General features: G+C 43.3%; 1 protein-coding gene across 3 annotated transcripts in view; it reads left to right on the top strand.

Annotated features, from left to right (window-relative positions):
* The window catches only part of LOC122800798 (NAD kinase-like), a 673639-nt gene that overhangs the window by 610130 nt on the left and 40210 nt on the right, over nt 1-23299 (top strand). For all 3 annotated transcript variants that reach the window (XM_044070075.1, XM_044070074.1, XM_044070076.1), the window contains exon 11: nt 19436-19518. In XM_044070075.1, the coding sequence (XP_043926010.1) occupies nt 19436-19518 (83 nt within the window). The remainder of the gene's footprint in view (nt 1-19435; nt 19519-23299) is intronic.

The following is a 23299-nucleotide window of genomic DNA, read 5'->3' on the forward strand; positions in this document are numbered from 1 at the left end:
ATGAGTTGTTGTAAGTTGGTTCATCCCGGGAAGAAGGCGCTGGTCTACCTTGCTGTGTTGCTAACACTTTATAAAGACCAGGTGATGTAACCGCAGAGGAAAAATTAGTGAAAGAGTGATTGTGCTTCAGCTTGTTAACAGTTTTGATGCACTGTAGCCTGGCCATCTGAGTGCTTGCCCATGTCCTGGCATTGCAGACCCTGGTGTGACAATGTTCTTTTTTGTCTGCCACAGTTTGAAGAATAGGGTATACAAAATATTCATGGTTCTACTCAGGATGGTGAACTTACAGTGACACTGACCAAGTTGTAGTCAGGCAGTAATGATTCATGCAACTCCCCTCTTTTCATCATTCTTTACAAGCTAATTCTTTGTGTTCAGTAAGTACTGCTTGATTTCTTTCTAACTTCAGAATATCTGCCTAAATATTTCATCCTTAAATTTTCAGGGTCTCTGTATTAGTTTCCCCTCAATTGTTTGGCAGTGCTGTGTACAGACTCAGACACCTTGAGTGACATTTTTCCTGTAAAAGGAATATATAAGGAAACAGCTCCAGTACTTAATAATAATGACCATCTGTTCTAGCATGTCTGAAGGTCAGTTCCCTATGCTTTCTCCCATTAACCTAGTGAACTTGGGCATTCTGAGGAAGTGTAAAAACTGCCTCACATACACAGACAGCCCTCTTCTCTTACCTCCCAACACAGACTTGTGAGAAATGCACTTATATATCCAAATTGGAAGCCATGCACTCTCAAGCCAAGACCGGAATAGCTGGTCAAGAGGAGAAGGTCAACACCTGCAACACATAGACCTCCAGAACACCCACCATCACAGCTCTCACATAAAAATACAAACCAGACACCCGCCTTCCCAGAGGCTCTCAATATAAATATACCCAAACTGCAGAGACCTCCAAGGCAGAAATGCACTCAACCACCACAACACAGCACAATCCACAAGACACATAGCTCACCTATACAATGTGCCCCTCAACCTAAGCCCCTAAGGCAAAACAGCTTGCCCAATACACTAATCATAGGTGACTCGATAGTGAAGCACACTGATGTCCCACTCACTAGATTGAATAAGGAGAAGGTAACAGTCAGCTGGCTGTCTATCAGATTCCAGATACCAACGCATAACATACTCACTCAGGTCACTCCTCAACAAGTACAAGTATGACTCTATCACCATCCATGTGGGTGTGAATGACCTGAGGTGCACCTCCCTGGACTACATGAAAAGAGACATGGAGGAGCTCTTGGATTATGTGGCCCAGGCAAGTATGACCCTAGCCCTGAGCAGCATCCTACCATTGCCCAAAATGATACTGCAGTACAAGCAGAAAATAATTGACTTCAACAATTGGCTAAGTTTCTGGTGCCATTCTAAGGGGATCCAGTATCTGTCTGCTTGGGATGACATGATTGACAGACCTCAATGCTTTGCCAGAGATGGCCTGCATCTGTCACCCCTGGGTTTCCGGATACTGGCTAAGGCTCTTGCCACCCCTGTAGTGCCTTTTTTAGGTGCTGTTCCAAAGACCAAATTACCACTGTAACAGCTATAAATAAATGCTGCTCAGCGCTATAAGTCTAAATCTCAAGATGCACTTGCTCAAAACACTCCTCAGAATAAAGAACATCGACATTTGTGCTGTAACGGAGACCTGGTTTAAAGCAGCAGAAAGCACCCCTGCACTACCAAGCTATAACTCATTCCAAACCTTTTAGCCCCAGAACATGAACCGAAGCTCCAAAGGCAGTGATGTCTCCATATTCATAAAGGATATGCACACCTCCAGACTAGTAGCCCAGCATAAAGCATCTGAGATACTTCAGGTACAACTAACATTGGTTAAGATGGCGATTCAGGTTGTAGCCTGCTATAGGTCCCCAACTATGTCCCAAGACTCTCACTCCACGTTCCTAACCACCCTGGAAACTATTAGGGTTCAAACCAATGCTCTCATACTAGGTGACTTAAACTACCCGTCCATCAACTGGGAAAACCATTCATGCACCAATACATTCACCCAACGCTTCCTGGAATTTATCAGTTCCAATGCCCTGGACCAGCTCATTCTTACCCCTACTAGAGGAAGCAACATCCTTGACTTGGTTAGTACTAACATGGGCAATCATTGCTCTACTCCAATAGTCAATTCCTCCCTGGTTAGATCCAATCACAAACTAATCACCATGGAAATCCACATCTCACCCACACCCCCTGCAATGGTAACCACCATGAAAAAGTTCTCCAAAAAAGTTGCTAACTTCATGGCACCCATGTCATTGGAAAATAAATGCATGACTGCCGAATCATACATCAATGCACTGTACGAACACATACATAAATGCATGGAACTAGCCGTACCGAACAGAACCAAGACACACTCCTCCAAAAAGGTAAGCCAATCTGGTGGTCCCCTTCCATTAATAAACTCTACAAGAGAAGGAAGAAACTGTTGCAGAAAAAGGTGAAGTCCCAAGACTGAAAAAACTCCCTTATTAGCTTCAACAAAAAGTTGAGATCCCCCATCAAAACCTCTAAAGCCAGCTATGAAGGCAGAATTGCAGCGTACACTAAAAACAACCACAAAGCCTTCTATAATTACATCAAGAATCTCCATAGCAGTACCCAGGTTTGCTCTGAGTTACTGCACAATGGTACCTCCTGTACTGAGTCAACAGATATTGCCAAGATGCTGGCTGACAGATTCAGTGCCACCTTTACCCCTCTCTCCCTCTCAAAGGACCAATCACAATGTCAGAGGAATGCCAGGCATCCAAAATTACTGCAGCACAGGTTAAAGCTGCATTGTCCAAGGCCAAGAATACAGCTTCCATGGGACCCAGCAATATCCCTGGATGTGTTCTACATGAACTAGAAAGTGAACTGGTACCACATCTGTGTGTGCTGTTCAAGTCACAGCCTCACCTCAGGCTTTGTCCCTACCGAATGCCGCACTGCTACAGTTATCCCTCTCCATAAAGGGGGAGCGACTACAGACCCTGGGAATTATTGCCCCATTAGCCTGACGAGTCTGATATGTAAGGCTATGGAGCGCATCATCATGGACGTAATTAACAGGGATATATGGAATCTCCAAATTCTAGATCCTATGCAATTTGGTTTTGTGAAAGGTAGATTATAACTGCTCAACCTGGTTGACTTCTTTGAGTCAGTCACCAGAGCTGTGGATGAGGGCAAGGCAGTTACAGCCTATCTCGATCTGGCCAAGGCCTTTGATACCATTTCCCACTCAGGAATTGTTGATAAACTCACCAAGCTAGGCATCAATCCTATATCACTATGTGGGTTGCAAACTGGCTCACAGATAGAACCCACAGTGTAAAAGTAGCAAACTCCAAGTCAGACTGCAGACCAGCCACGAGTGGAGTCCCACAGGGATCAGTCCTGGACCCTCTCCTGTTTGGCATCTACTTCTCAGGAGTCCAGGCCAACATGGAGGGACTCTGGTTGACCAGGTTCGCAGATGACTGCAAGCTGGGAGCAATTATTAACTCCCCAAGTGATGTAGACATCCTACAGAAAGGCCTCACTGAGATCAATGACTGGTGTCGAAACCATGGCCTTAAGCTTAATGCCAAAAATGTGTCATCATTCCTTTTGGGAAAAACTCAGTTCCCACTAATTATCACATTGATGGGAGCCCACTGAACACTGAAGGTATTATAAGAGATCTAGTGATCACTCTGTCGAGCAGAGCCACTGGAGTGATCCCCAGGGTGAATTTTCTATTTCCCATCCACTCATCAAGATTTCTCTTAGAGGGCCAGTGAGGTGCTCTGTTTGACATGTATGGGAAGTCTAATTCATAGCATGGGCAGTCTCTGGGTTATGAACCTGTCCCTCCAACACATTCTGTTGATTGTGATAATGAGGTTGAGGTCTCTGGAGTGTGTGCGATGTGGAGAGATTGGGATTTCATTAGATGTAGCATTTCTAACAGAGCTCCGAGTCAGACATGGCTTTATAAGTCAAGCAGAGATCGCCTCTAAGTAAGCAATATGAGGCAGAGAATAGTTGCAGTATTTTGAGTCTGTCCGTATAGTGCAAGTGTTTAAGGCCTAGGATCCTCTTTGTGAGGTACTTTTGCAGCCTCTCCAGTTGTTGCAGGTGTCTAGTGAGGTACTTGCCAAATTGAGCATTGTACTCAATGATTGGCCTAATGAAGGAAGAGTAGAAGGAGACAATGACCTCTTTCTACGTGGACGCAAAACCCTTGGTAATGAGATGTGCCACATAGAAGGACTTTCTGACCACAGTGGCAGTGTGGTGGTCAAGAAAGAGGTTAAGGTCAACATGTGTTCCCAGATCTCTTATAACGCCTTCTGTGTTCAGTGGACTACCATCGATGCGGTAGTTCATGGGAACTGGGTTTTTCCCAAAGGGGATGACAACACATTTTTTGGCAGTGAGCTTAAGGCCATGGTTCTGACAACAGTCGTTGGTCTCAGTGAGGCCTTTCTGTAGGATGTCAACATCATTTGGGGAGTTAATAATGGCTCCCAACTTGCAATTGTCTGCAGACTTTGTCAGCCAGAGTCCTTTCGTGTTGGACTGGACTTCTGAGAAGTAGATACCAAACACGAGGGGACCCAGGACCAATCCCTGTGGGACTCCACTCATGACTGGTCGGCAGTCTGACCTGGAGTCAGCTACTTTCACACTGTGGGTTCTATCTGTGAGCCAGTTTGCAACCCACCTAGTGATACAGGGGTTGATGCCTAGCTTAGTGAGTTTTTCAATGATTCCTGAGTGGGGAATGGTATCAAAGGCCTTGGCCAGATCAAGGTAGGCTGTATGAACCACCTTATATTCATCCACAGCTCTGGTGACTGACTCAAAGTCGTCGACCAACTTGAGCAGGCATGATCTACCCTTCACAAAACCAAACTGTGTGGAATCCAGAGTTTGGAGATTCCCTATATCCTTTTTTATTAGGACCATGATGATGCGTTCCATAGCTTTGCATATCAGACTTGTCAGGCTAATGAGGCGACAGTTCCCAGGGTCTGTAGTCGCTCCTCCTTTATGGAGAGGGATGACAACAGTGCGCCATTCAGTAGGGACAAAGCCTGAAGTGAGGCTGTGATTGAACAGGGCACACAGATGAGGTGCCAGTTCATTCTGTATGTAAAACACAACCAGGGATATTGTCAGGTCCCATAGAAGCTGTATTCTTGGCCTTGGACAGTACTGTTTTAACCTGTGCAGCAGTAATACTGGGTGCCTAGCAATCTACTGGTATTGTGATTGGTCCTTTGGGGGAAGTTAAGTTGTCACTGAATCTGTCGGCCAGTATACTGGCAATATCTGTTGGCTCGGTATAGGAGGTACCATTGTGCAGTAGCTCCGAGCAAATCTGGGTATTGCCATGGAGATTCTTTACATAATTATAGAAGACCTTGTGGTTGTCTTTACTATCTGCTGCAATTCTGTTTTCATAGCTAGATTTAGAGGATTTGATGAGGGATCTCAACTTTTTGTTGAGGCTGATAAGGGAGTTTTTCCAGTCTTGGGACTTCACCTTATTCTGCATCAGTTTCCTCCTTCTGTTGTATGGCAGGGGACCACCAGATTGTTTTAATTTTTTGGAGGAGAGCGTCTTGGTTCTATTGGGTACGGTGAGATCCATGCATTTGTATACGTGCTCATACAGTGCATTGGTGTATGATTTGGCAGTTATGCAACTATTCTCCATTTGTATGGGTGCAGTGAAGTTAGCCAGCTCTGTTTTTATGAGCCCAAAGTTAGCTTTGGAGATGTTTTTCATGGTGGTTACCTTTGCTGAGGGGGATGTGGATTTCCAAGGTGATTAGTTTGTGGTCAGATATAACCTGGGAGGAGTTGACTATTGTTGTAGAGGAACAATTGCCCATATTAGTAATGAACAGGACAAGGATGTTGATACCTTTAGCCGGGGTAAGAATGAGCTGGTCCAGGGCATTAGAATTAATAAATTCCACAAAACGTTGGGCAAGTGTATTGGTACGAGTAGTTTTCCCAGTTAATGGAGGGGTAGTTGAAGTCGCCCAGTATGAGAGTGTTAGGTTAGACCCTAATATTCTCCAGGGTGCTTAGAAATGTGGAGTGTGACTCTTGGGACATGGTTAGGGACCTATAACAGGCTACAACCTGAATCGCTGTCTTAACCAATGTTAGCTGCACCTGAAGTATCTCTTATGCGTTATGTTGGGCTACCAGTCTAGAGGTGTGCGCATCTTTTATGAATATGGAGACATCACCGCCTTTGGTGCTTCGTCCAAGTTCTGGGGCCAGAAAAGTGGTGGAATGAGTTATTGCTTGGTAGTGCAGCGGTGCCTTCTGCTGCCTTGAACCAGGTCTCTGTTACACCACAAATGTTGATGTTCTCCATTTAAGGAGTGCTTTGAGCGGGTGCATTTTGAGAATTAGACTTCTAGCATTGAGCAGCATGACCCTCAGATTGCATTTGTTTGTAGCTGTTACATTGGTAATTTGGTCTTTGGAACATTGCCTAAAAAAGGCACTATAGGGGTGGTAAGAGCCTTGGCCAGTATCCGGAAGCCCAGGGGTGACAGATGCAGCCCATCTTTGGCAAAGCATCGAGGTCTGTCAGTCATGTCATCCCAGGCAGACAGATACTGGATCCCCTTAGAATGACACCAGAAGCTTAGCCAGTTGTTGAAATCAATAATTTTCTGTTTACTCTGTGGTATCATTCTGGGCGATGGTAGAATGCTGCTCAGGGCTAGGGTCATGCCCGCCTGGGCTACATAATCCGAGAGCTCCTCCATGTCTCTTTTCATGTAGTCCAGGGAGGTACATCTCAGGTCATTCACACCCACATGTACAATGACAGAGTCATATTTGTACCTGTTGTTGAGAGACCTGAGTGCGTACATTATGTGGTGGATCCTGGCAGCTGACTGTTACTTTCTCCTTATTCAGCCTAGTGAGTGGGACATCAGTGTGCCCCACTATCGAGTCACCTATGACTAGTGTGTTGGGCATGCTGTTTTGCCTTAGGGGCTTTGGTAGAGTGTCACACTGTTTAGGAGAGTTATGTGTCTCGTGATTAATTAGATTGTATTGTAGTGGTCGAGTGCGTTTCTGCCTTGGAGGTTTGTGCTGTTTGGCTAGATTTTTATTGAGAGCCTCCGCGAAGGTGCATGTGTGGTTTGTGTTTTTATGTGAAGGCAGTGCTGGTGTGTGTTCTGGTGGGCTGTATGTTCCATGTGGTGTGGTGCAAGTACTGACCTTCTCCTCTTGACCAGCTATTCCAGTCTTGGCTGGAGAGTGTGTGGCTTCCAATTTGGATATACAAGTGCATCTCTCACAAATCTGAGTGTTGGAAGGTAAGAGGAGAGGGTTGTTGGTGTACATGAGGCAGTTGCTACATTGCCTCAGGATGCCCAAGTTCACCAGGTTAATAGGAGAAAGCACAGTGAACTGACTTTCAGACATGCCTGGAAGGGTGGGCATTAATAATAAGTACTGGAGCTGTTTCCTTGTGGAATGTTTAGTGCTAGTTGCACTTTTGTGTGCTACAGTAATTGCTACAAGAAGTCTGGTATGGTAAAGTACTAGACTAATAAGCTAGTAAAAGTGCAGGAGAGGAGAGAACTAGCAGATCTAAGGGAAAAACTGAAGAGCAGACTTTGGCACCTCTCAGAAGCTTACAAATAGTCCTGGATACAACAAATCTGTATTTGGACTAGACTAGTTACAGGAAAGGCGGGAAACAAGCACAAACACGGGCTTTTAAACCAGACGATTGAAAGAGATGGAAAAACTGCCAAAACAGCCAATAAACTACAAATTCCTGGCCAGAAACCATTCCTCTTGTGATAGATAGGCTACCTAGTGCTTACCACTCCCACTGATCAGCTAGAAGGCTTCCCTTCAACACAGAAAGGCTTGGGGGGCTCAGAAGCTTTACATACAGTCCTGGATACAGCAAATATGTATCTGGACTAGACTATTTACAGGAAATGCAGGAAAAGCGCAAACACTGGCTTTTAGACCAGAAAGTTGAAGGAGATGGAAAAAACTGCTCAAACGGCCAGTAAAGTACAAATTCTGGGCCAGAAACCTCTCCTGTTGTGGTAGATAGTCTACCTAGTGCTTACCACTCCCACTGACAAGCTAGAAGGCTTCCCTCCGACACAAAAAGGCTTGGGGGACTCAGAAGCTTACAAACAGTCCTGGATACAGCAAATCTGTATCTGGACTAGACTAGTTATAGGAAAGATGGGAAACAAGTGCAAATGCGGGCTTTTAAACCAGAAAGTTGAAAGAGATGGAAAAAACTGCCCAAACAGCCAATAAGCTTCAATTTCTGGGCCAGAAACCACTCATCTTGTGGTAGATAGGCTACCTAGTGCTTACCACTCCCGCTAATAAGTTAGAAGGCTTCCCTCAACACAGAAAGGCTTGGGGGGGCTCAGAAGCTTAAAAACAAAAACTGTATCTGGACTACACTAGCTACAGGAAAGGTGAGAAACAAGTGCAAATGTGGGCTTTTAGACCAGAAAGTTGAAAGAGATGGAAAAACTGCCAAAACGGCCAATAAAATACAATTTCTGGGCCAGAAACCACTCTTGTGGTAGATAGACTACAATGTCCTTCCCACTCCACTGATAAGCTAGAAGAATTCCCTCTGCCTCTCAGGTGCCAGGTACATAATATCACCAAAGCTCTGAAGTCACTTCATCCCATGTACACATACAATCTGGTCATTGTGCACTTGTGAGTGAATGAAATAAGACACAGTTTCTAGGATCAAATGAAGAGGGACAAAATGAAGGTGTCTGAGTATGCATCTTGAAAGGTAGTAAAATTAGTATGTATTGAACAGTATCCTACCATTGCCAAGAATGATACTGCAGTGCAAACAAAACATTGTTAACTTTAATTATTGGCTTAACTACTGGTGTCATTCTAGGGGGATCCAGTGTATATGAGCCTGGAATGAGATGGCTGACCACCCTAGCTGCTTTGCCAGGGATGGTCTGCATCTCTGTCCTCACTGCTTCAGTACATTAGCGTAGCAAGGCCAGTCTCCTCAAATTGCCCACATAGCCAACAACCATTATCATCATTATTATCATCAATTCACTTTTTTCCATTTTCTACATAGGTCCAGAGTGTTGTATCAGCTGTCACCATCTCTCTCGATTCAGTTCCACTGTCCTACATTCTTTGACAGTCATGTCCGAGTGTCACAGGTCTTCTGTCACACAGTCCATTCATCTCTTTGCTGGATGCCCTTATTTCCTCTTACCTTGTTTCTGCTAGATGGTCTTTGTGTTTCACTGTTGCAGTCATCACATTTGGGTTATCTGCCTGCAGATAGCCCTCAGCCGGCCTGAATACCAGAGTCTTCAGATTTCTGCGTGGGATGCTGTTGCTTCTTCCATGACATCAGGTCGTCAGGGGTATAAAACATGCAACCGATGCCATTACATTAGTCTTTCTTGCCGTGCAGTGCCTGAAGCAGAAGCAGTTCACACGTGCCGATCGGCCAACTCCTGAAATTTTCGTTTCGAGTTTCAGACCTGAAGTCTTCAAAAAGATAAGTACCCCATCAGGGATCCTTTTTTCTTGCGCTAACCGATGTCAGAAAAAATTAACAACTGTCTTGCCTGTGGAAAACAAATACCTGATAGAGATTTTCATTCTTACTGAATCACCTGTTTAGGCCCAGACCACGACGTCCCTTGCTGTCGGTTTTGTGCCTTGTTCAACGCCCAAACTATTCGTCGTCAGTCTATTTTTGTAGCTAAATACTTTCGTTCTCGATCTCCATACTCCGAAATGGCTTCTTTAAGCCATCCGACTAACAATCCTCCGAAAAAACGTAAGGATAAAGACAGAGACCGAATAGGTCCAAAACTGCCGACGACGCTTCCATTAAGCTACTCGCCACTCCACCGGTACTCAGTGAGGCGCTTTCGCAGCCCCGATACCTGCTACTACAGATTCGCAGGCCTCTACTGAGACCCATTTGGAGTCCAGTATGCCGCAAGATGCTTCTTCGACTATGGAATATGCGGATGTCTCTACCTTGGATGGGTCCAGAGCCACTGTGCAGGCACCAGCTTCTGAGGGTGTATTCAGGCCTACAGACTTTCATATTAAACCGACGACTTTGTTTCAAGCTAGAAATACCGAATTCCTCAGGCCTAAAGCTTGCACTATACCTAGAAAACCAACGAACAAACCGCATACTCAGGCTCATATATCTCTAAAACAAATGCTTAGAATGGCTGAAGACCTTATTAGCTTAATTAGAGGAAGCCAGCCTTCCCCCTCTAAGAGACCTAGAACTGATTTTCTTTCTGATTCTTCTGATCAGGAATCTGATATCTCTGTTCCTTCTGACTACCAGGATTTGCCCTTATCTACTTATGAGGATTCTGATGCAGAGGATTACATTCCCTTTGCTTCCCCTCCAGAAGATTTTTCTTTTGGTGAAACCTTGCATACCCTTAGGGACCATTTCCACCGGGAAAACCAGGACTATTCTGAGTCCAAAAAGAGGCTTAGGGAATTTTTACTCCTGCCTCAACACAGGCCTCTAGCTATCCCTCCTGTTCTGGCTATTGTAGATGATGTTTTCTTGGAATCTAGCCTTACCCCAGACACTTTGCCTCCAGCTCCCAGGAAACCTGACAGGTACTACAGAGTATCTGACTCTCACAAGTTCCTCTTCAAGAATCCTACTGCTGATCCAGAGACCATTTCCCAAGGACCTAAAGGTGTTGAGGCTACTACTGCCAAAAATCCTACCCCTTCTGATAGGGACTCTAGAGCCTTAGACAGATGGGGTAAAAAGATATGCACTTCTGCTACTTTGACCATTAGGGCTTTAAATTGCCAGTTTCATATGTTAAAGTATTAGCAGCATATTATGGGACTACTTAAACAGAAAATGATGTTGATTCCTGACTGTGCTGAACACAAAGAGTTGCAAGAGTTACTGCATTCTGCTGAACAAGTTGGTAAACATACTTTGCAATGTGGTTTTGATGCTTTAGAAGCATCTTGCAGGGCTGCTGTCACTGGGTCTGTACTTAGAAGGCATGCTTAGCTTAAGGAACAAAACTTGCCATATCATGTTAAAGCTAAATTACTGGATGCACCCTTAAACCAAAACCGCCTTTTTGGCAACAAAGCAGAAGCAGTCCTCAAAAGGATGGAGGAAAAAGCTAAATCTATGCAAACTGTTAAAGATTTCTTACAAGTACAGCCTCCCAGATTCAATAGGCATTGGCCTTCAAAGAACTGGTCTTTTCCAGTCCCTACCAGGCCTTCTCAGTCCAAACCCAGGAGCAGCAGACCACCAAGACTTCAGTCTCAAGCTACGCACAGATCTAAGCAGTGGGGGGCTTCCACTTCCAAAGCAGTGAGTAGTAAGCCACCCCCCTTCGGAAAAATGGCGCAATGACTTATCCTTAACTCTTCCAAGCCCTGCTCAACTACTTGCTCCCTTAGGAGGAAAACTCGCCCTGCATGCAAAAAACGTTGAACTCATTACCCAGGACAAGTGGGTTTTAAACATAGTTTCCCGAGTATACAGATTCCACTTCCACACACTACCAACCCCAAGTGGATGGCCAGACCTCCCCCCAAATCAGTGGGCGGAGGCCCCAAAACAAGTACTCTCTCTCCTCAGTTACAGGGCTATTCAATCTGTCCCAGCAGAACAAAGGGGATAAGGTTTTTATTCAAGGCTGTTCCTGGTGCCCAGAAAAGAAAACTCCTGGCATCCTATCCTGGACCTGTCTATTCTCAACACCTTTTTGGTGGTTCCAAAATTCAAAATGCTAACTCTTCAAAAACTTCTTCCTATGCTAGCCAAGGATACCTGACTAGCAATTCTAGACTTAAAGGAAGCTTACCTGCACATCCCAAAAAGGGAATCCTGCAGACAATACCTACGTTTCAGGGCAGGCTCTATGTACTATCAGTTCTCTGCACTTCCCTTTGGCTTATCTACTGCGCCCAGGGTGTTCACAAAGTATCTGGCTCCAGCCATTGCATTTTGCTGGCAGAGAAAAATTCAGATTTACCCATACTTGGATGATTGCCTGATTCAGGCAGAAAGTCAGGACTTGCTATTACAACACCTGGCATTTGTAAAGAAACTTCTAACCTCACTGGGGTACACCATCAACGAGAAAAAAAATCACACCTAGTACCCTGCCAACAGATTGTATTCCTGGGAGCAAGCTTGAACACAGCTTCCCAGATGGCATTTCTCACTCCGGAGAAACAAGTTTATTTGATAACCTACTTCAAACTATTGGCCACAAAAACCCAGCTATCTGCAAGGAAAATACTGCAAGCTGTGGGGTTCATGGCCTATTGCATTCTGCTAATTCCATATGCAAGACTGCATATGAGGAAACTTCAGTGGTATCTAAAAAGTTTATGGTGTCAACATTCTCAGGACCTGGAAACAATGATTCTTATCATTTCTTGTCTAAGGGCAGAGTTCCCTGCTACCACAACAAGGGACTCCCTTTCACTCTGCCCTCTGCCGCCCAAACCCTAACAACAGACGCATCAGACTATGCATGGGGGGCTCATATGGCAGGGCAGTGCATTCAGGGCAAATGAAACCCAAAACAGATGCACCTGCATATCAATCAAAAAGAAATGTTAGCTGTACATAATGCTGACAGCCTTCAAAGACCTTATTCTTCCAGGACAACTATTGGTAAAGACAGACAACACCACAGTTATGTGGTACATAAACAAGCAGGGGGGAACCCATTCCCACCCATTCTGCAGACTAGCCATGGCTCTGTGGAACACAGCCTAGAGCTACCAAGTGCTCCTACAAGCTCAATTCCTGACAGGCAAACTAAATTCACTGGCAGACGACTTAAGCAGAAATGTCATGGACCCACATGAATGGAAACTGGAACCCAAAATATTCTTGCTCTTGAGGAACAAAAGGGGGACTCCAGAGGTAGACCTGTTTGCCTCCCCTCAGAACTACCAGTTGAATAAATTCTGCACCAGAACTCCCCACAGTCAAGCTTGGAAAGTGGATGCCCTATCCTTTACCTGGGAAAGCCTCTCTATTTATACATTTCCCCCTCTGCATCTCCTCTCAAAGGTTCTACTAAAGGTCAAACAGGACAAGCCAAGGACAACACTGATTGTACCAGACTGGCCACACCAGCACTGGTACCCCCTTTTGTGCAGTCTGACAGTACTACAACCATGGCACCTGTCTCAGACCCCTTCCTTGCTGTCCCAGCAGGCGGGCCAGATTCTGCACCCTCAGCTTCAAATCATGAACCTTGCAGCCTGGCTAATTCCCTGTGCTCACCTCTAGCAACCCTCAATAAGCGGGTGCTGGATGTCATTCTTGAGGCAAGGAGGCCTAGTACTAGAAAATCCTATTCAGAAAAGTGGAAAAAGTACTGTTCCTGGAGCCAGGCTCAGGGGATGGGCACAACGGTGCCCAGCTTACCTCATATTCTAGATTATTTAACCGAAATGCTCCACAAGGGCCTATCTTTCTCATCCATTAAGATTCATGCCTCTGCCATTTTAGCACATTATAATACTGAGCCACCACTCTTCTCTCATCCCCTGCTAAAAAAATTTCTTAGGGGGGCCAGCAATTTAAGACCCCCCCCCCCAGGAGAGCTCCCACTCCAGCCTGGAACCTTAACTTTGTGTGGGAAAAACTCACTCTTTCCCCCTTTGAACCAGCTGCTACAGCAGAAGTGAAATTCCTATCTTGGAAAACAGCCTTACTTCTAGCCTTCACTTCAGCAAGAAGAGTGTCTGAACTGCAGGCCCTCATGGCAGTGAGTTCATTATCTTCCATGCGGACAGGGTTTCCCTCAGGACTAATCCATCCTTTATGCCCAAGGTGGTGTTTAGTGTGGCCCTAAACCAGTCCATTCGTTTGCCTACTTTTTTCCCTAATCCTCAAAATAAAGGGGAAAGGATACTGCATTCTCTATTTGGACAGGACTAAGCCTCTCAGAAAGTCTGACCAGCTGTTAGTTAGCTTTGCTGTAGGGTCAGAGGGGAAGGCCATTTCAAAGCAAACCATTTCCAAGTGGATAGCTCATTGCATTCATTTCTGCTGCAAGTACCATGGAAAACCTACCCCACAGGGGATAAGGTCAAATTCCACCAGAGCTGTATCTACCTCTACGGCATTTCTCAGAGGAGTCCCTACCAGGGACATCCTGAAAGCTGCTACCTGGGGCCCTGTACATACTTTCACCAAGCATTACCACCTGCCTATCTTTCCTAAATCCAGAGCTGGATTTGCCACAGCAGTTTTACAGGGCCTGATTGCTGGCCCTAATACTGTTTAACTACCTCCACCCTTCCTTAGCTTTGGGAATCAATCCAAATGTGATGACTGCAACAGTGAAACACGAAGAACATAGTACAGTTATGTACACTTACCATAAATGTAGATGTTCAAGTGTATTCACTGTTGCAGTCCTGGTTACCCTCCCTCCAGCCCCCTGACTTCTTTTAACTTTTACCTTTCCTTCTTGTTTGGCATATATTATATCTTGTGTGTTTGCTTTTTGCTGGAGATGTTCCATGCCATATAATTGCTTCCTATTGTGGGGGTACCTGACATCTTGGGCAAGAAAAACTGATGTAATAGTGTTGGCTGCATGTTTTATACCCCTGACAACCTGACGTCATGGAAGAAGTGACAGCATCCGACGCAGAAATCCGAAGACACTGGTATTCAGGCCGGCTGAGGGCTACCTGCAGGCAAATAACCCAAATGTGATGACTGCAACAGTGAATACACTTGAACATCTGCATTTATGGTAAGTGTACACAACTGTACTTTGTCCGCAAGTTACTGGCCCTCATGTGTAAAGAACCTTTCTTTCATTTCCCTAAAGAGAGAGTGATCCTGCACACTATCCACTCCTTTATTCCAAAAGATTTTACAGAGATAGCAGTGAACCAATCTGTTTAACTCCCAGTTTTCTCTTCTAATCCAAGGAAAAAGATAGAAAGCATCCTGTCCTCCCTAAATGTGCATAGATAGTTTAGGTACTATTTACCGCAAAATTCTTTAGAAAATCAGGACAGAATTTTGTCTGTTTTGCAAATAGCAAACAATGATTTAGAAGTAGCTATCTGGTCTTTGGTTCACAGGTTTTCAGAACACTAGAAGATGGATGTGATGCAGGGCCAGTATAAGTATCATCCTAACAGTGCCATCCATTCTAAGCAACAGACCTGCAGCTACAAGCTTTTACATTACAACAGGCCTATGTATCACACTATCACTATGTTGAGCTGTCTAACAAAGGGGCAGTTAGAGTTACTGGCACTTAGTTGCAACAGTGATACATTGCAACAAGTCTATGTACAGGTCTGGACTTAAAGTGAAATGATGACTGGACCTACATTTCAACCCCACACACACACACACACCCTCCAGTCCTCTCCTCTGAGTCTTTTTTCTTCCTTCTCTCACATTTTGCCTTACTCTAAGCTTTTTCAAGAAGCCATAACTTTCTATATGCTCTGAAGTGCATTTTACACAACCTTTTCATCCAATAATAGCTAGAACAGAAATTATGATTAAGGAAAGAAATTTACTGTTGTGGTTCAGCTTTAGTTTTCCTTGCATCCTTCAACACACCTTTCCTGAACAAGACAGCCCAGTAATAACCACTTAGGAAATAACTCAAGTCAGGGCCCAAGAAGCCACAGGTTTACAGATGGTCTGGGATGCATTTTAGAGCATTTTCTCAACATTTTACTCAATGGTTGCCTAAATAAATTATGGAGAAAAAAATAATTTCAGTCTTATTTTTTTCTTTCAAGGCATAATTTGTGCCCAAGGCTTTATTTTCAAAGCTGACAAAATTGTAGCTTACAGTAAACTAACAAGCCAGTAGTTGTGAGAATATTTAAGTCTTATCTGGAAATACTGCCTACCTCCATAACCCTCTAAAAAAGACAAGTCACTGCCTATGCATCCCTCTGGTGTAAGACTGGGATGAAAGCAGAGATTTAAATTGCCTTTGTCATATATTTCAAGTGACTGATGATATACATATACATAGCTTCACCCCAGCCGTCAAAGGTAGCCACATGTATATGTGCCTAGTACATGATTGTGAAAATGATTTCAGTAATATTCAAATGTGTTGCTCCTAGACAGTACACCTCTCTTACACAATCTATAGTAACCTTCTTTGTACACCTCTGAGGTCTGTGAGAAACACTGCCCTCAGCTCAAACACGAGCTATAATGACTTCATGTGCGCACCTCTAAGGTTTGACTGTGATGAAAATTAAAGATGTAATATCCACACAATCTCTAGCCCCACATAACCTGTAGCAGCTTTATGTACACACACACACACACACACACACACACACACACACACACACACACACACACACACACACACACACACACACACTCACATTTGAGCAGGGCTGGTTTTAGAATGGGTGTGGTTGTAAACAGAGGCTATTATTAGCTTTATCCTAAAAGGGACATATCTCGGCACCATTCAGGTTAAACTTGATACACAGAAGAATAATGTATGTGTCCTGGCATTATTGGGTGCCTGCACAGATAAAAATCAGTGATGTTTTTTACACACACACACACACACACACACACACACACACACACACACACACACACACACACACACACACACTTGCCACAGCAGTACTAGTTATGTACTTATTTCAGCACTGCCTTGTGCAACATTGGTACTGCCACACCAGATTAGTCACTGCTGTTTAGCAGTTGTCAAACAGCAGAAGCAGTAAGATTTACCCCACTGAGGAGTAATGCATACTTGTCACTGTCCCTACTTTCACAGAACTTCCCTGATTTTGTTCATACTTTTGCTTTATCCTTAAAAATCTGATTTGCTGTTAAATCATTCAGGATTACAAACAGTCAATTAATCTAGACATCTGAGTTTTATACTTATTGTCCAAAAATAGATGTTGATGCAAAATATGTTATTCTAGTAACTTTTAAGTGAATTAGAGAAATATTTAAACATATTTAGGATTCTGAGTATTTATTTTTGGGATTGTACTGAATTTTTAAGCAAAGAAATTGAGTTATAGTATCTGGTGTTCTGGTATTATTTATAAAACTACCTGAAAGAGAAACTATCCCTGATGATCGGAAGCATCAGCTCTTCTTAAAATCCAAAGTTTGCACTGAGGTAAGTCACTCTGGGCTGCTGATCCCTCTAGTGCTTATATTGTTCATGTTCATTATCAGCTTCATACTAACAGGGTCATATCACAGCCCGTTCATGTTAAAGAGCATAATTAGGAAATTAATGCATTTTTCATTCCTCGTTTTCCCCAATCAGCCCCCACACAGACAAAAATGATCAAGGGGGGCCCCTGCAGCCATGGTTTTGCAGGGACTAAAAGCTGGCTATGTAGTTAGTTTTAGTGGAGAAAATGTCCAAAAGCCGAGTTTAACTAAGCCAGGAGCACTATGTCAGTAGTAAAATATTTAATGGCATGCTGATGCCTGGTACTTGACAAAACACTGTTACTACAACCAGAAATATCTTTGAATTTTAAGGGAGATATAAATAAGAGTTATTACCCTCATAGTTTATTAAGTATGCAAGACTGCTGCACTAGCTTTTGTTGGTTTTACAGATGTGACAAAATATCAGGATAAGATAACTTGCTGTGGTTTTGCTGGTGCCTAAAACCGGCTATGATGTGATGTCAAGTGCAAGGGATGGATTTGCCCAGCTGTCATGGAAAGCTTCCCCTTCTCTTCATCTGAAAAGAAAGCCAACCACCCCACATGAATTGAACTAGCTTTAGGAATCTTCTTATAACCTGTGACTGCAACAGAAATCTATGAGGAACATAGTACAGTTGTATAGGCAACTTACCTTAATTGTGGATGTGTGATTATGGTCATTGTTATATTCCTGTTTCCCCTCCCTCCATCCCATCTACTGCAGTGGTATCATGAGGGTCCAAGGGTGGATATCCACATACACTCCCCCCTTTACCATATACACCTCCACCCTTTAGACTTGTGACCTTGCTTCCCTCCTGTACTTGTTCAGGCTCCACATGCACTTCACCTACACTACTTGAGACAATTGTAAATACAGTTCTGTAATCTGTTTATCTATCCCATAATAGCAAACACCATCTCACTCTAGAAAAGCTTAGGTGGTTAGCAGTTACAGCTAGGGATTTATTATTATTATTAAATTCACTCACATTGAAACTAAGCCACAATTTCTACTGCTCTCCATTACGAAGCAAACTTAACATAAAATACCATACTTACCTTTTAGGTGCTATGATGAAAATTACACCATTTTAGAGCATTCTCTAAAATAGCTCATGCAGCCTGAAAGTGTATGTCCAATCAGCTGTGCAAAATCCAGTCCTACAAAACATTTGCAGATAAGCTGTAGTATTATTTATTAGAAGAGCACAAATGTACCCATTTTAGAAGGAGCAGACAACGTTGTCCATCTCTTAAGGTGCTGCCTCATCAGCACCAGGCCATATCATCACTCTTACAGTACCCACATATATGCATACAATATGTACATACATACTCCCTAAATATATATCATTTGTTATCATCTTCTGCCTCTCCTTTGCTCTTGGACATTAGAGAATTGCACAATTTCACCTTGTTTCACATTTCTGTCATATTATACTGTATATTCTTACCTTTTGTGCGTTATAAAATATCTGATTGGCAAATGTTTAAATCACAAATGTATATTTTATTATTATGCACCGTTATGGAATATCACATTTTATTTATTTATTTTAGGTACATCTATGTATGGTAAATTTGTATTGTTCTGTTTGACTTTGCTCATTACCTCTGGTTGTGATTGAAAAGGGTCTGCAGACCAGTTTGCTCACTTGCTTAGCAAACATGAAATACATACCACAGACTACATCCTTGGGGCAGTACTAAGTAGCAACCTTTGATATAGACATGGCTCTTGCTGTCTGGAGTGGGTAAAAAAGAACCAAATATGGCATATGCAGATGCCACTTATGTACCATGTATATGGAGATGCTGAGATAAGGTGATGTTAGCCCTGCCACAAGGGAAGGATGCTCAGCTCTGAAAGCCTGGCTGGACATCTGATTCAGACAGCTGAAGATATTCCTGTGAATTATGGCTACAACAGTAACCACACTCAGACATCTACAGTTATGGTAAGTCGTCAACATAACTATATGTTCTTTCATCACTGTACTGTCTCTTGCATTGTCTTATTGTAAAATGCCATTTGTGGCCTGAGGTAGTTTTCATAATTATTGTTTTGTTTGTAGTATACTAAAACTGAGTGAATTTAATTGTCTTTGACTGTTATGTAATACGTGTTGTACATCTATTCTCCTTAAGATAACCTTAGACCCAAGTGCCCGAAATACAGCTTGGATATCTTTTGATGGTCGGAAGAGACAAGAAATTCGTCATGGAGACAGGTAAATCAGTTATTTAGATGAATATGTATTATTTATTTATTTTACATTTGTTTACAGGGATAGTCCATCTGGGTGCAAGCCTGTTTTCAGTGGAGGCCTGTGGAGAAAAGCTCCAGAGGTACAATTTACTTAGTAGAAATGTACAAAACGGAATCCAACCCACTCCCCATGCAGATTTTATATACCGACTCCGAGACTGCACTACATCATGGAAAAGGTACAATCTGGAAATGGTAACATACTACCTTGTTCTGTGTTCTGGGGTTCGGCAGTGTGTACTTTTGTGTATATGTAGTTTCAGCAGAGTGGACTCGTTTTCAGTTTTGGCAAAGTGTAAACTCGTTCTACAGAAGTTGACCCCTTGAGATGTACCTCACTGGACAATATGAAAAGAGACATGATTGAGCTGTCTGATTATGTGTCCCAGGCAGTTATGTCCCTCACCTTTTTTTACTCATTTTACCTTTACCTAGGGTGATGTGTCATTGCAAACAAAAATGATTGACTTCAATAATTGGCTTACTTTCTGGTGTCATTCTAAGGGAATCCAGTACCTGTCAGCCTGGGATGACATGATCGACAGACCTCGATGCTTTGCCAGAGATACTCTTCATCTGTCACCTCTGGGATTGTGGTTACTGGCTAAGGCTCTTGCCATCCCTATTTTGCCTTTTTTAGGCAGCGTCACAAGGGCAAAACTCACAGCATAATAAGACCGTCTAAAAACAAACTTAAAGTTGTGCTGCTCAATACTAGAAATCTAAATCTGAAACTGAACTCACTGGAAGCAGTCCTTACTCTGGAAGTTGCTGACATCTTTGGAGTCACGGAGACCTGGTTTAAGGCTGTGAAAAACAACCCAGCCTTACCAGGTTACAATTCCTTCCACACGTTCAGACCTCAAACTTAAGGTATGAAAACTAAGGGAGGTGGTGTATCGATATTCATAAAAGACAAATACACCTCAAGACTGGTTAAATAGAGTGACTCCCATGTATTAATCCAGGTAACACCCCCTCTTCAAATCACTGCCAGCTGTAGGACTTCCTCCATGAACCAGGACACCCACTCAGCCTGCCTGGATCTACTTGAGTCAATCAAGATATAGCCAAACACTTTGGTTCTGGGTGACTTTAATTGCCCGTCCATTGACTGGGTTAATTATACATGTACTAACAGTCTCCCACAAAGGTTACTAGACTTTAACTCAATGTCCTGAACCAGCTCATTGACACCCCACAAGGAGCTCAAACATTCTGGATCTGGTTCTTACCAACAAGGAGGATCGCTGTACCACTGCAAGTGTGCTGCCCGCCCTGGTGAGGTTTGACCACAAATCAGTCTCATCGGAGGTGGCAATAATGCCAGACCCCCCCCTCCCTCCAGAAACAACTAGACTGAAAAATAGACTGAAAAATAGACTGAAAAACCTCACCAAGCCCAATTACATCCTCTTATGTGATGGCATAAACAGTTCATACCCCCTTCCCCCACTGATGGAGAGGTTACCTATGCTGGGATATACATTAATGTTTTATACAAGCATCTGCACAATTGTATTAACTCTGCCGTACCTGATAGGTCCAAAGCAAAGATCCTGAAGGAAGAACAAATGTACCTGGTGAACAACAGTTATTAACAAGCTATACAATAAGAGGAAGAAATTGCCCTCTAAGAGTTGGAAGTGATGGTCTCAAACCTGGAAGCACTCCCTCCTCAATTTAAAAAGGCAAATAAGACATCTTGTCAAGTCCTTTAAAGCTACTTATGAATCCAAATTAGCATCCCTAGCTAAGGAAAACCATAAGGCGTTCTTTAGCTACATCGAAAACTTCAAAGGAAAAACCTAGATTTGTGCAGAAATTGTAGTTAATGGTACTACATATGTAGAACTGGTGGATATAGTCAACCTGCTGTCTGGCAAGTTCAGTGCAAACTTTACTCCCCTGTCCCTGCCATATATAACACAAAAAATCTCTACCACCTGTCCCCCACCTATTATCTCCAAGGAACAAGTCTTATATGCCCTCTCCAAGGCTAAAAACACAGCCCACAGCCTCAATGGGACCAGACAACATCCCAGGCTGCATTCTCAATGTATTAAAACAATATTTAGCAATGCTGCTGGGTAACCTGTTCAACCACAGCCTTAGCATGGGTTTCATCGCTGCTGAATGGAGAACAGCTACCATCATCCCTTTGCATAAAATCCCAGGAACATAGACCCATGAATGTAACCAGCCTTATCTACAAGGCCATGGAGCATATCATCATGGACCTTATCAACAAAGATATAGGTAATCTACAAACACCCTACCAAGTTTGTCTTCATCAAAGGGAGAGAGTGCCTGTTAAACTTGGTGGACTGCTTCAAGACAGTCTCCACATTCCTTGATAAAAGTTAAAACTGTGCATACAGCCTACCTGGACTTAGCCAAGGCCTTTGACACCATTCCCCACTCAAGCATTATTGATAAACTCACTCAGCTGGGTATCAAGCCATATATTGTCAGGTGGGTTGCAAACTGGCTCACCAGTAGAACTCATACAGTCAAAATAGGAGACTCTACCTCCTCCAGCAGACCAGTAACCAGTAGTGTACCACAGGGGTCTGTTCTGGGGTCCCTACTGTTCGAAATATACTTCTCCGAAGTACAGGTAAAAACTAAATGTCTGTGGCTGACAAAATTTGCCAATGACTACAAACTAAGAGTGGTCATTCAGTCCCCTAATGATGTCAGTACCCTGCAAGAAGGAATTACACAGACTAATGATTAGTGCCAAAGTCATGGACTTACACTCAATGCAAAAAATGCATTATCATCCCCTTCGGCAAGGATGATATTCCTGAAAACTACTCCATAAATAGCAATACCTTAAGCATGCAATCACTGGTGAGAGGCCTGGGCACTCAGGTTGATAGCAAGCTTACCTTTGATCACCATGTCTCTGCAGTAATAAGAAGACCATTCTATGTTGCTTACCTCATAAGTAAGGACACTGCCTTCAGGAAAAAGAGGTTATAACCCCACTGTACTCTTCCCTCATCAGGCCAATAATAAAGTATAATGGTCCCTTTGGTATGTACCTCTCTGAGCACCTACAGCAATTGGAGAGACCGTAAAGGTTTCTTGCAAAGAAAATTCAAGGTCTCCGGCACATGTCATATTCAAACAGACTGAAATCACTGTCCCTTTACTCTGTGTCTTATAGACTGCTCAGAGGCGACTTGTGCCTTGCACATAAGGCAATATCCGACCCTGCTTTAATGGAAATGTTACACATTCGCAGGTCAAATGGTACACATCACATGCTCAAGGGACCTTAACCCGGTATGTGACATCAATAGAACTTACTGGAGGGACAGATTTATCTCGCCGAGATTACCTCATCTCTGGAACAGACTTCCACTCCATGTTAAGCAGAACCCCTTGTTGACCCTTTTTAAGAATAATTTGAACGATTGGATAGGAAACCATAAATTCTCCCAAGGGATTCCACCTGTGTCACTCTTTGATATGGGTAATAGGTGCTGATTTTTGTCAACAAATGTAAAATAAATAAAATAAAAAATAAATAAACAGACACTCTTGGGAACAAGGGTTAACTTGGCTAGGCTTCTAAGGGCCCTAGGGCCATTAGCCTAGTAACCTCCTATGATCATATAAAAAGACAGCCGTGCATATGGGGGAAACAGTCATGTAAATTCAAAGAACATAAAAAAATAAATAAATAAGTTAGATTTTTTTTTTCTAGGATAGGAAGTGACCCAAAGGAAATG

Source organism: Protopterus annectens, chromosome 4.part1 (genome assembly GCF_019279795.1).
Source record: "Protopterus annectens isolate FY-2018-M chromosome 4.part1, PAN1.0, whole genome shotgun sequence".
Taxonomy (NCBI): domain Eukaryota; kingdom Metazoa; phylum Chordata; order Ceratodontiformes; family Protopteridae; genus Protopterus; species Protopterus annectens.